The 14,740-nt window shown below is 38.1% G+C and overlaps 1 protein-coding gene across 1 annotated transcript in view; it reads left to right on the top strand.

The window, feature by feature from the left end:
- Nucleotides 1-14,740, top strand: part of kcnq5a (potassium voltage-gated channel, KQT-like subfamily, member 5a) — a 227,154-nt gene that overhangs the window by 170,546 nt on the left and 41,868 nt on the right. The window contains exons 6-10 of the mRNA XM_056471458.1: nt 4,278-4,404; nt 8,900-9,075; nt 11,026-11,151; nt 12,105-12,215; nt 14,382-14,477. Of these exons, the coding sequence (XP_056327433.1) occupies nt 4,278-4,404; nt 8,900-9,075; nt 11,026-11,151; nt 12,105-12,215; nt 14,382-14,477 (636 nt within the window). The remainder of the gene's footprint in view (nt 1-4,277; nt 4,405-8,899; nt 9,076-11,025; nt 11,152-12,104; nt 12,216-14,381; nt 14,478-14,740) is intronic.

Raw genomic sequence — 14,740 nt, forward strand, 5'->3', positions numbered from 1 at the left:
AATTAGCATGCCATTAGCTTAGAAAATAGCAGCAGTTTCAACCATTAATCATTAAACTCAAGATTTTAGAAAAGGTTCAAGATTTTATATTTATATTAAATATATTTACAGTCAACTTCACACATCAAGCATCTTATCATTAGTAGTATACAAGTATAAGTGTAGTTACTTTTATAATTTAAGTAAAAGTAAAAGAAGAAATAACTTGAAGTAATAGACGAATGATGTGTGTGGTAATGAGGTGGGGAAAAAATAAGCTTCTGCTTCATCTCGCTCCATTTCGAACCTTATTGAACTTTTTGTATTTTGTTTAAAGAATTGTTTTGTGTATGATTTTTCTGTTCAAAATAAATCAAATCTAATCTAATTTTACACATGAGTTACACAACTTTATTTTAATCAATTTCAGCATTGATGTTAGGAAATGTATGAATGTCATACTATTTCGATTTCTAAAGAAAAAGCAACAAGGGATTTATTAACAAGAGTCAAAAAAACAAAGCTTTTATCGGAAAAAAATCCATAAAAATCTCGCCTAGTTCTATGCTATAAAAAATGCTGGGTTCCACATAATACCTTCATGTTGTCCCAACATAAATAGATTAAGTTAAGATAATATTTTATTCAAATTTGAACATAAAACAATGAAGTTGACCCAAAAAATAACTTAAGAATCGCAATGTTTAAACTCATTTTAAATAAGTAGTGTCAACAAGCAGCTAAAATTATTTTTGAGTGTATTGAGTCTAATGTTTGAACATTCACAGAAATTAAAGTAAAAAAGCTGAGGCAGTACCCACTTTTAGGTACTAAAATACCTTTTAGGAACAAGCATGTATTTTTTGAAAAGGAACCTGTAACTGAAGAAGGTACAAATCCAAATGCAGATTTATTTACAACGTAAATCAGGCAAAGGTCAACAACATGAGCAAACAGGTACATATAGATAATCCAGAAGTCGTCGTCGATAAACAGGCAGATAATCAAAACCGGAGAAGGTAAGATAAACTAGGAACAAGGCTAGGAGTAGATACACACAAGAATCAAAGAACATGGCTAGACAAGGAAATGAAAAGGCAACGTACAGTTACAGGTTTGTTTTAACTAACAAAAGGAACCAATGCTCAGTAATGTGTGTGAGCAAATGTGGTGTATAAATATTCTGTGTAATAAGTCCCTGAGCAGCTTCAGCTGTGAGTGTTTGCAGTCAGACGAGATTAGGAACCGATGTGTGCGCGGTGCATGCTGTGATTTGTAGTCCATTTGGTGGCAGAGTTGGAGTTCTCCAGCGATCCACAGTCGATCGCTGGTGACTCTTAACAGAACCACTGACAGAATGTGTGCCTTTCTTTGTGAAAGTGTATAATCTTGAGTGCTAAGAATCTTATAACACTCCTATTAAATGTATGCTATTAATAAAAATATATGCTATCATGAATGAATATAAATCTTTTTAGGAAACTTTATTAAATAAAGTTAGTAGGTAGATATTTATTTAGAAATATTAGATATTTATCATTATATAGTTTTATCTAATATTAAATTTTATACATGTTTATGGAAACTTCATAAAAATATTTATTTATTTATAATAACTTATATTTCCTGTTTTTTTCTTTGTATGATCCAAAATTGACTCGTTCACATAAAAAAAATAATGAAATAATTATTTGAAACTATTAGGATTCTGTTACAATTTAGTCAGCTCAGTGCAAAACATTGTGTGGTTCACAAAACAACTGGTAATGCAGACCCATGTTCCAAACCCAAACTTGCCTGTGGAAGGATTTACAGATTGGTTGCACTGGAACTGTGTTTGATTTGTGTGAATATGAAAGCAAGTCAGACTTGTGTGCACTTGTTTAGAAAGTAAAATAACATACCCATACATTTTAGCCAATGACAGTGTCATTAGTTCAACAAAACACATGTAGGTGGTGACAGTTTGATGATTAAACTGGGATAAGAGCTAAACTAAGCATGCAGTGCATTGCGAGTGCAATCAAAGCAGAAAATGAATGACTCGCAATCAGCTTTCTTCTCAAAAGAATCAGTATGCAGCTCACAATCCTTCATGAGATAAACTACAATAAATAAAATGCTTCTCACTTTGTTCTATAATATGTTGTACATTACTAGAATAAATTAACTACATTCTGTTTTGTAAGGTATGTTTGTGATGATATAAGATGAACCTAAATTCAAGAGTGTGTGAAACCAGGTCAATTCTGCTCAGTGTAATAGACCCATTAGTTTATACATTTTGATTTGTTTATTTCACAGGTTGTTTAATATCCCAACAGTCGGTGTCAGCTGATACAAAAGCATTGAAGTTTTGAGTGTTTTAAGCATTTAGTGAAGGTGTGATGTTTCTGGAAGTGTAAGCTCTGTGCAGACAGATGTTTTAATCAGGTGAAACCCTCTGTGAACTCAACTGGGGTTTATCTAACAGTGCAATTAGCAGACACAAGGATGGTGCCCATGATGAATTAGCTTGGAGGTTAATGATGTTACAGTAGTTAGAATCGTCCACTGGCAGTGAACTAATGTATTTGTGTGTATTTATACATCCAGCATATTTAATTGCTAAATATCCACGTCTAAGTTTAAAGGGTATGTTAAACAGTAAGAATATTTTGTGATAGTTTTATTTAAATTCCATGTTGTACTGTTACAAAAGCACCCCTTTACTATTTTTATTTTTGATTTGGAGGTCTCCTACAACAAATGTACATCCATTCATGGTCCTTTTTTCGTAATATACTTTGCTTTATCACCTTTTTTTACCAACAGTTTTTTTGTGCTTCAGCCTACATTTTTTTTGTGATACCACAGCAACATACAGTACTTGAACATTCATTTGACTGCAGTTTCTAGATAAAATGAATGCTAGAGGGCAGTATAACGTACTTGATGGAGCTTCTGTTCTTTTTCACACTAATGATAATTACAGGGATAAATTAGCAATGAATAAAGGATTCTTTTATCTTTTCACAACACCACAAAACAACTTGTTTCTATGATTTGTAACTGAATAAATTTGACCATGTCAATATGGACAATTTTCTGGCTTGGTCATTTTCTCAGTAGATTACTTTTTGTATGATGTTGTATTCAATGTTGTATGTTGTATTCAATGTTGAGTAAAGTATTGATCCACAAAAGAGATCAAAAGAGATCAAAGAAATATAAAATAAGAGTAAAACTGTGTGGTCACATTGCAGTTTTCTTTTACATTTGCTGTTAAAACACTGTTGGTTGGATTTAGGTCAGTGGTTCGCTGTCAGTGTTTCTCAACCACATTCCTGGAGAACCACCAGCTCTACCAATTTCTATGTCTCCTTAACAAAACACACCTGATTCAGATCATCAGCTCATTAGCAGAGACTGCAAGACCTGTAATGAGTGTGACCAACAACGGAGACATCCAAAAACATGCAGTGTCGGTGACCCTCCAGGAGCGTGGTTGAGAAACACAGTGCTAGGTGATCTGTACGACAAGCGCTGACTTCTTATGGACAAGTACAAAAAGGACCTGGATCTGAAACATGCAACAAAACATACCATAAGTAACATTTGCAAAAACAATTAGCAAAAATGTAGACAGCACCCTCTAGTGGATTTGTCATCGGAAACTTGCAACACTGAACCAGCTAATCAAGCTCTTTCTAGGTATACATGAAACTTCCAAGCAGGTGTGTTGAAGGAAGTTGGAACTAAACTATCCAGGACACTGGACCTAAGATGAGTTTGGACACCTCTGCTCTAAATCCACCTCCACCGTTTAGAGAGCCTGCTCTGCTCGATCCAATCTGTTGTAATTGCTCTACAAGTGAACCAAAATATTCAATACAATATCTAAATTTTAGCTCTGGAGTGTTTTCTCAGCACTTATGATACTAGCAGTTAGACTGATATGAGCTGGAGTTTCTTTAGAAGTGCCTTCATGGATTTGCTTTTGTGGTGCAGAAAACAAAGTCTTCTCAAATTGCCAACAACACAAACCAAACTCTTCCACACCTCATCTAGAACAGTATCACAGTCAAATCAAGCACAGTGTATGGGCAGATAATAAAACCCATTGGTTGACATTATACAAATAACTCTTAGATTGACATTCAGGTAATTTAGAATCAATTCTTTTATTTTGGTAAAACAAATTGATCTTTTAAACGTTGCACTTCTGTAACATTAACAAACAGCTATATTACCCATTACAAGAAGGGTAATATTCAGAAATGCTAATGACATCTAATGTTTGAATATCTGATTTGCAGGAGTTTGTGATGATTGTTGTATTCGGTCTGGAGTACATCATCCGCATCTGGTCAGCTGGATGCTGCTGCCGGTACAGGGGATGGCAAGGACGACTGCGCTTCGCTAGAAAACCATTCTGTGTCATTGGTAAGAAAAAAAACGTGTGTTGTAGAGGGAGATGGATGTGCTGTGCTGGTTTGTGTGTTAACAGATGCTCGATGGACTGAATGGGAATCAATGACTGACTCAAACATTCATAACCAATGAAAGATTTCTCTCTTAATTCCCTCTTCAGCAAAAGCATGCAATAATGTTCTAGTAAAAGATTACAGGCAATAAGTAACCAGTGCTATTTATATTTATTACGCATATGGGGTATGTGGTATTGTGTTGTATGAGGGTAATTTAAGCTCCAGTGTGAATATATCAGTATATTGTGTGTGGGTGTGTATATGTATATATGTTTGTGTGTGTGTGTGTGTGTGTGTGTGTGTGTGTGTGTGTGTGTGTGTGTGTGTGTGTGTGTGTGTGTGTGTGTGTGTGTGTGGTGTGTGTGTGTGTGTGTGTGTGTGTGTGTGTGTGTCAAGCACTGAACCTCATCTCCATTCATTAAGAGTGCGAGTCCCATCCAAACCCCATCAGCGCTGTGACTAACTCTGAATTATAAAACACAGAGGAAAAAGAAAGAGTTTCCACTCCCAGCTCACCATATTTATTCAGCATGCCCCATTAAAAACTGTATAAAGAGTTTTGCATACTGTGTTATGCACACCAGAGGACCCCTAATGAAGCTCACTGACTGTTAATTAACCACGTGCTCTATTATATGTTGTCTTTTTAAATCTTCATGTGGAACTGGCAACACTATAATTAGGTATGTGAATTAGTGTCATCACGATACTGGAATTTGGTACCAATCGGTACTGAAATTTTAAACGTCCATTTGCCGCTAACATTTGTGATCATCAGATCATCAGTTCACCGAACTCACCGTTGTTGACTGAGTGTAAACAGATATACGCACACTGGAGTGTTATAAAGCCACAAAGATCACTCGATTCATCAGTGGATCGCTCTTATATCAGCTCATACACAGACCAGCTGATCTTCACGGCTTTAAAATGCTCCAGTGTCCCTGTATCTGTGTTTACACTCAGTCAACAGAGGTGAGTTTGATAAACTGATGACCTTCACAGCCAATCACAGTCATTTCTTTTGAGCACATAAACACAATGGCAAATAAGCAGGGTTTAAGAATGGGCTCAACAGCATTTAAATGTTAGCAGGAAACGGACATTTTAAAAATGTCAGTACTGATAGGTACCGAATTCCTGTATCATGAAACACTAGAGTGAATAAAAAAAGAAAAATGTAACGGTTTAAATTATTTACTAATATATGCTTATTTACCTAATTTCATCCTGTTAATTAAAAGTTAATAAAATATAAAAGTAACAATAATAAAAACAACAAAACAACATAACTATTATGAAGCAGACGCTAAGAACAGCCTTGCGGATCCACATGCAGTTTATTAATCGAGGTCGTACTGGCAAGGGTCATATACAGGAGCGAGACAATATCATAAGAGTAATCCAATAATCGTAGTCAATGTACAGGCGAGAGGTCAGACTAGGCGGCAATTGGACAAGACGAGAAACAAGGGAAGGATCAGAAACACCGGAAAACAAACCAGGAACCCGCTTCGTACCGTTCAGTGGTAAAACAAGACTCCGCAACGTGTAAATGAAGGTGAGGTGTATTTATAGTCCTTGTAATCAGTGTAGATGAGCTGCAGCTGTGTCTGCATGTGAGTGTCAGAATTATTGTCAGCTGTAGGAGTTGATGAGCGCTGAGAGTTGTAGTTTGTTCGGCAGTAATCTCCAATAGAGAAAACCCCGCTGGCGATTGCAACAAACTACAGGAAGTAATCACCGTCAGAGACAACACTACTGGAAATCACAACAACAATAATAATATAACTGGTAAACACAAAATAAATTAGTAAAACACATTAAGGTCATAAAAATAAAGGTAAATAAGGTAAAAAAAAAACAGAACTTTCAACATTTTTTAAAATCAATTTATGAATACATATTTAATAACAATAACATATCTAAGAGCCTTTATTTGTCACAACACTGTTACATGCAGTGAAATTGGACCCCTCCGTCCAGGGGAAGACAGGTCAGTTTTTGAGGTGAGGTAGCATAGGAAAAAAAAAATAAGACACATTTGGGGGAAAAGGAGGGTTAAATATTAATAATACAACAGATTTTTTTTTAAATTTTAGTACTGTATAAACATTTTTTTAAGTAGGATGCAATCTGAGATCAGAGTTCAAAGTTATTTTATTTTCATTTATTAGTTTTCTTTTCGGCTTAGTCCCTTTTTTAATTAGGAGTCGCCACAGCGGAAAGAACCGCCAACTTATCCAGCATATGCTTTATGCAGCGGATGCCCTTCCAGCTGCAACCCCTTCCATGGAATGCACCCATAAACTCTCATTTACACATATAAACTATGGGCAATTTAGCTTACCCAATTCACCTATAGCGCATGTCTTTGGGGTAAACCAGAGCACCCGGAGGAAACCCATGTGAACATGGGGAGAACATGCAAACTCAGAAATGCCAACTGACCCAGCCAAGGCTCGAACCAGCAACCTTTTTGCTGTGAGGCGACAGTGCTAACCACTGAGCCACTGTGCTGCCAGTTATTTTATTTTGACAATTAAAATTGAATTGAGTTTATTTATACACACTGTTCCAAAGCAAATTTACAGGAAACAAATTATATTATGAAAGGAAAAGAAAATTGTGCCTTTCATTATTTTTGTGGTTTCTCTATTGCTTATGATTTTGTAGACTTCCACATTTTAGTATGGCAAAAACCATAAATCTGCTGCGTTCATTCCCATCTGCTCATGTTCCTCAGTCTTCCCCTTTCACCTTGCGTCAACCTTCAATCGTTGTGCGATTCGAATTTCAAATAACAGACTTTTAGGAGGCCACCTTCAGCATGTGTGACACGAAAAACAGTCTTATTTCAAACCTCAAGTGTAACGTTCAGTAGGAAAATATGATGGAGGTGATTTGAGTAAAGAACAATATTATCCCTGGTTAAGACACGCTGGCAGCTGGAGAAGGTTTTCAGTGTGATTAGATATGCTGTTCTGTGAGGCTGTGGTTCTCTGCTCTCTCTTGGCCATTCCTTCTGTCTCTGATCTCAAGTAGAAAGACATAACAGACAAGTGAAACAGCGTAATTATTGAAATATCACTGTCCCTGGTGTCTCAGAAAGCTACTGAGCTACTGAGAACAACAGCAAGCTTACCCAGATAGAAGACATGGAAATAGATGCAAATTACATATATGATACACAGGTTGAGATTTTGATTTCACTTATATAAAATACACTCACCGGCCACTTTATTAGGTACACCTTACTACCGGGTTGGACCCCGTTTTTGCCTTCAGAACTACCTTGATCCTTCGTGGCATAGATTCAACAAGGTACTGGAAATATTCCTCAGAGATTTTGGTCCATATTGACATGATAGCATCATGCAGTAGCTGCAGATTTGTCGGCTGCACATCCATGATGCGAATCTCCTGTTCCACCACATCCCAAAAGGTGCTCTATTGGATTGAGATCTCGTGACTGTGGAGGCCATTTGAGTACAGTGAACTCATTGTCATGTTGTCAACCAGTATGAGATGATTCGGGCTTTGACATGTTGCGTTATCTTGCTGGAAATAGCCATCAGAAAATGGGTAACACTGTGGTCATAAAGGGATGGACATGGTCAGCAACAATACTCAGGAAGGGTGTGGCGTTGACACAATGCTACTAATGGGCCCAAAGTGTACCAAAAAAATATCCCCCACACCATTACATCACCACCACCAGCCTGAACCGTTGGATGGATCCATGCTTTCATGTTGTTGAACCAGTCTGGCCATTCTTCTCTGACCTCTGGCATCATTAACCCTAGAGATGGTTGTGTGTGAAAATCTCAGTAGATTAGCAGTTTCTGAAATACTCAGACCAGCCCATCTGGCACTTCCTGATTCTGATGCTCGGTTTGAATTGCAGCAGATTGTCTTGACCATGTCTTCATGCCTCAAGTTCAATGAGTTGCTGCCATGTGATTGGCTGATTTGCATTAATGAGCAGTTGGACAGGTGTATCTAATAAAGTGGCCGATGAGTGTATACAGTATGTCATATATGAAACATATATGTTGGAATATTGCAAAAATGGCTGCTTTCATATATTTTTTCCAACAATTGGTATTACAAATATGTAATAAGATTAGAAAAATAGTTTTTTTTTTCATACATATGTTAGCTAATATGTTTGAATATATGTATATTTGCCAATATTTGTATATATGTACATTTTTCAAAATGTGCGTAGCATATATGACATTTTATATATGTGGAATCCAGATATGATCCTGTATGTTATACAATGTAATTTGCATATATTGCCATACATCAGATTTCTATGTGAGTAGGCTAATAGGTAAAAGTAGTCAAGTGCAATTGAATTTGGATGTTTTTTTGTTCTAGTCCAATAATCTGTATATTTACATTTACAAAAATAATACTTGCTCTCTATTGTGCTTGTGTTTCAGACATAATTGTGCTCATAGCATCCATCGCGGTGGTTTCAGCTGGTAGCCAGGGCAATATTTTTGCCACGTCTGCACTTCGCAGTCTGCGTTTTTTGCAGATCCTTCGCATGGTGCGTATGGATCGGCGAGGCGGTACCTGGAAACTGCTTGGATCTGTAGTCTACGCTCACAGCAAGGTAAACCAAATACTACTTAATGGCAAAAAAAAAAAAGAATAATAGTCCTCAGGTTCATGACATTGCGTGTGAGTTTTCATGTTGAGGCAGACATGTGACCCCACAATCAACCTCTCTTTCCAGCATCGCTTGGATTGAAACTCCATCCACGAGCTGCAGCCAAACCACACGCTTCCTCAGTCCTCAGTTACCCGCCATTTAGTGGAGAGATTAGGGGTCCCCGCAATGAATCATTGTGGTCGATATAATAGCAGAGTTACTTATTTCTATCTCCTCTCAGGCTTAAGCGTTTACATTTTCCTGACAACCCTGATCAAACCAAAAAATAAAACGGCTTACACCAGTCTGGTTTGCTGGCCTTTGGTGGTTTAGCTGGTTTGCCAGTCTGACCAAACTGGTTTTGTTTGGTTTAAACTGAAACTCCAGTCTGGTCATCTAATGATTTAGCTGCTTAACAAGTTGATTTCCAAAACTGATGAGCTGACAGCCACTTTAAAACAGAAGCATGTCAAAAATATTGTTGAAGATTTTTAATTCATTAATTTTCCTTCAGCTTAGTCCATTTATTCATCAGTGGCCGTCACAGCGGAATGAACCGCCAACTTATCCAGCATATGTTTTACACAGCGGATGCCCTTCGAGCTGCAACCCAGTACTGGGAAACATTCATACACACATATTCACACACATACTACGACCAATTTTGTTTATTCAATTCACCTATAGCACATGTCTTTGGACTGTGGGGGAAACCGGAGCACCTGGAGGAAACCTACACGAACATTGGGAGAACATGCTAACTCCACACAGAAATGCCAACTGACCAATCCAGGGCTCAAACCAGCAACCTTCTTGCTGTGAGGCAACAGTGGTAGTCACTGAGCCACCATGTCACTTTAAGTTTTTAAATTGCTCCATAAAAGATTTTTTATTAAGGTTATGATTCTAAATATGTTTATATGCTGTGTTTGCTGGTCTCCAAGTCTGGCACTAAAATGGTTTAGCTGGTCCCTCAAAGTGACTGACATGGACCCAAAATCAGCTTCAAACCAACCATATGAATGGACAAAAGGTATAAAATTCAATAAAAGGAAAATTTACAGTAAAAAAAAAACAGTAAAAAAAAAACGATGCCATATATCGAATTTTGCTGGTCTAGCTGGTTAACACAATGATCCTCCAGCCAGACTAACTAATATCCCCAATGCCAAATAGCTGGATACTTTCATGTTAGAGGAAAGCAGAGGAAAGTTGGTCTTTTGTGATTGTTTGAACACATATGACAACATCAACATCCAGTTAAATATATTTTCTGCAAGTGGACAAATGTGAACAAGCTCAAACCAGTTTAGATCCCATTTACCCCTATTTAGTGTTGTCCACTTTGGATTGATGAAAAGAAATCTTAAAACCAGGTGTATATGGTACAAGGAGACTAGCAAGACTAGCAAACCAACTTCAAACGTGGTATATGCACAGCTAGTGGTTTTCAGCCAATGATAAACCTCTGGTGAAAGCTTAATGTGACTATTGTCAACATCAATGTTGTAATGTAATTACAATACATCCAGTCAAATAGACTTAAATAGACTTTGTTCAAGCGTCAGGAGCAGCAGGCGAGCGCAGAAACTCCATTAAAAATACTGATGTAAAATAAACGGTCATATTTTTAAGACATTGAATGGAATTTAATGCAGTGCTTCTTGTCCGGTCTGAGACCCATTTTATATCGTATATATTCATCAGGCAGTGAAGATCACTTATTTTTAATGAAATCCGATCTTAAACTTGGCAATTTTATAATGGATGACAGTTCACCGGAACCCCTCAGGCTGGCTGGCTGAAATTGAAAGCCTGTGATGTGCATATACTCCATTGTTGTTCCTGCAGGAGAAAAACAACTACTTTTTTTGCATGTATGTACATTATTTTATTATATGTGTGTTTCAGGAGCTTGTGACTGCCTGGTACATTGGCTTCTTGGTGCTGATCTTTTCTTCATTCTTGGTCTACTTGGTGGAGAAAGAATTTAACAAACAGTTTGCCACCTACGCTGATGCCCTCTGGTGGGGTACGGTAAGTCTACCCGAACATTTTCACTCTTCTATCTACAATCCATTTTCACAGTTTGTTTTTAGGATGCTGTTTAGTTACATTCATTGACCATGACAGGGTTTAGTTGTTGTGGTTCACAGCAAGACTGGTCATGGTTCCTCACCAGCTGACTTAACAAATCAATGCATGTAATTTCCTGCTCCTACCCAGAAAAAATAGAGCTGTTTCGAGGAGATGTGAGGTCAGTTGAGGGTATGGCCTCCTGGAGTAGAGCTCAGATGCAGAGACAAACCAGCGGTGGGCCAATATTATGCTGCCACACGGTATTTACACTGGGTTGAGCCCAAGCCAGCGTCTGGAGCTGACAGGCAGGCTTCCGTGGAGGAAAACAGGAGAGCGGGACTCTGGCGTTGTGTGTGAGCTCCCACACGCCTAGTGCATTTGACAAATCACTCACTTTTACTGGATGTGTTGAATTTGCTTTGGCCAGGCCTTTGTGTAAGTATCCCCTGCCTGCAAAAATCCGAAGCGCTCACTTATGAGTGTGGAAAGGAGTGCGAGATGTTAGACTGATCCTTTTTTTGACAAGCCACCAAAGTATTTCTCTTGCTGAAAGATGGATCTAATACTGTACGTCTGTGTGGCCGTAACTTTAGAATACACTTTGGTGTTTATGAGCGTTTAGTATGGCTTTATGGATAGAATTGAATGCAGTTTTGGCTGCCTTTTTCAATGTTGATCTATGTTTGGCCCTCATGTAGATTCATTCGTAGTATATAGAGGTTAATGCTTCTTTGTACATGACATGTGGAGTGTTAAAGTACACTGCGGTCCTAGAACCAGACACATAATTCAATGCTGTCTATTTGTGGGAAGTCAACACTTTGTTTTGGAATATGAGGCTTTTCTATGTTTAGCAATAGCTGTTTTAATATACGAAGGTTGACCCTTCATATTTCTCCATCTTTATTCAGATTACTCTCACAACAATTGGATACGGGGATAAGACTCCACAGACCTGGACCGGACGGCTTCTTTCCGCAGGGTTTGCTTTGTTGGGCATCTCGTTTTTTGCTTTGCCTGCTGTGAGTAACCTTAACCTGATGTCTGCGTTATGACATTATAGAAGATTAGATTAAACTAAGTACTCAAAAATGGAAAATCTGTCATCATCTTCTCAACCTCATGCTGTCCTAGATGTGTTTGGTTATGTTCTTTTTTATGACACAAAAGGTGAAACGTTTCTTTTCCATATGAAACTCCAAAAAGACCACAAAACCCCACAAAAAATTGCTAATTACTGAAGGGTTATAAAGTATATAACCATTAATGACCACAGATAGGTAATCTGCTTACAAGACCAAAGCAAAATGAGTTCAGGGTTTCTGCGGGATCTTAAAAAGTCTTATGTTTTGGCTCTGTCCCTTACAGAAGAGATTCTGGACAAACATATTTGTCTGGTACTCTAAGGCTTATAGCAAATCTTTTCTAGCAGATGCCAAAGTTGCTGTTTCTGGCTTCTGAAAAAATACATTTTCTCTCCATCTAACAATTCAAGAACCTTTAATGCAAGACATGGTCGTGGCTAAAAGTCTAGTGCTAAACAATTGGAAATCACCTTTACCTCCTTCATTCCAGAACTGGATGTCCCATGTGATATTTGTAATTCAGATGAGAGACTCAGTTTTTTAAGGACTAGCTCCATAAAATATTTTTGATTTATTTGACAAATCTATATCTCAAGAGCAAACCAGTGACCCCTCTGAGGTTTAAGTTATGTACCCTCTCTAGTTTTGATTTTATATTTTGTAACTATGATGCAGTTTTTTGTTGCTTTCTATTTTCTTTTTTTTTTTTTTTTATATTGTCCTACGGTACGAGACAATGTTTATTCTTATATATATGCTACTAAATATGCTGCTAAATAAACACTTTTGACGATCGCAACAAACCCAACCACAAGTCCCCGCTCTTCAATTTCGTCAAATAGCAACAAATTGCCCCCTCCACCTCTGTTAACTTTAGATGATCATATGAAACACACCCCCCCCCCCTTTCTTTTCGACGATCGCAACAAACTCCTCTCCCCGCTCTTCACTTTTGACAATCGCAACAAACTCAGCCAATTACCGCCCATGCCCCACCAGCCACCTCTTCGATTTTTGACATAGCAGCAAACGCACCTTCCCTCCTCCCCTCTCTTCACTTACGAAGAATGCAACTGATGCCCCTCCCCTCCCCTCTCTTAACTTTCGACAATAGCAACAAATGCTCCCTCCCCTGCTCTTTACTTTTGATGATCATAAAAAAAACGCCCCCCACCTCCCTACCTTTCTTTTCGACGATCGCAACAAACGCCCTCCCCGCCCTTCACTTTTGATGATAAACTTAAAAAAAACACCCTCCCACCCCCCGTGTTCACTTTCGATGACCACAACAAATGCCCACCCACCCCCTTCTGCTCTTGTTTTGACGATAACAACAAATGCCCCCATCACCACCCCCCCCCCCCTTCGCTCTTCACTTTTGACAATCACAACAAACACCCCTCCCCCTCTTCTCTTTCACCAATCACAACAAGCGTCTCTTCCCGCTCTTCCCACAAACGCAACAACACCGCCGCCATGTTCACTTTCGATGATCGTAACAAATGCCCACTGACCCCCTCCTGATAACGATAATAAGGAAATAGTAAAAAATCTGATAATGAGGAAATATTATGTTTCAAATCTTGCATACTTGATCCATACTAAACATACTTTACTACTTAGTATTAGTAGGTGAATTGGGACGCACCAATAATAGAATCTGAATGAGATATACACAAAAAACTAAATGAACAAATTAGAAATTATCAACTAAACACATTCACAAATTATTGAGATCTACTATAGAGTTAAACAATACATCAGGCTTCATTTTACAAGACCGAGATCCAGAGTCTTTCAGTGATCTCACTTACAAGAGATAAAGGGGATTTGTGGTCTTTTTTTGGGAAAATTTGAAATCAATAAAAGTGTGTTTGTTAGCTCGGGCAGACTGTTAGCAGTGTGCTGATTTGTATGATGTGTTTGAGAAGGCTCAGTATGTGTGGTTGTGAAGGCCCTCGGAGGCCTGACTGACTCATTGGCGTCAAGTGTTTCTGCAACTCTCAGCTCACAAATGTGTCCTGCAAGCTCACAGTCTCTTTCTCAGTCCAGATCAGTAATGGGGAATGATTGTGTTGTGTCTGTGGGTGGATGTGGGTGTAGGGTATTCTCGGCTCTGGCTTCGCTCTGAAGGTCCAAGAGCAGCACAGACAGAAGCACTTTGAAAAGAGGAGAAACCCAGCCGCCAGTCTCATACAGGTAAACTCTTTCAGTTTTACCATGTCCAGCCTAATGCTCAGATCCTGTCATGTTTCCCAATTGCTTAATGTTAAGGAGCCAAAAGTCTATCTGTATGTTTGGTTTTGCCATATGCTTATGCTAATGCTTAAGGATCAATTTCATTGCAATGCAAATTGTTAAACATGCAGTACACTGCAGATACAGTTGAAGTCAGTATTATTAGCCCCCTTTGTATTTTATTTTTATTTTTTAAAATATTTCCCAAATGATGTTTAACAGAG

Source organism: Danio aesculapii, chromosome 13 (genome assembly GCF_903798145.1).
Source record: "Danio aesculapii chromosome 13, fDanAes4.1, whole genome shotgun sequence".
Classification (NCBI taxonomy): domain Eukaryota; kingdom Metazoa; phylum Chordata; class Actinopteri; order Cypriniformes; family Danionidae; genus Danio; species Danio aesculapii.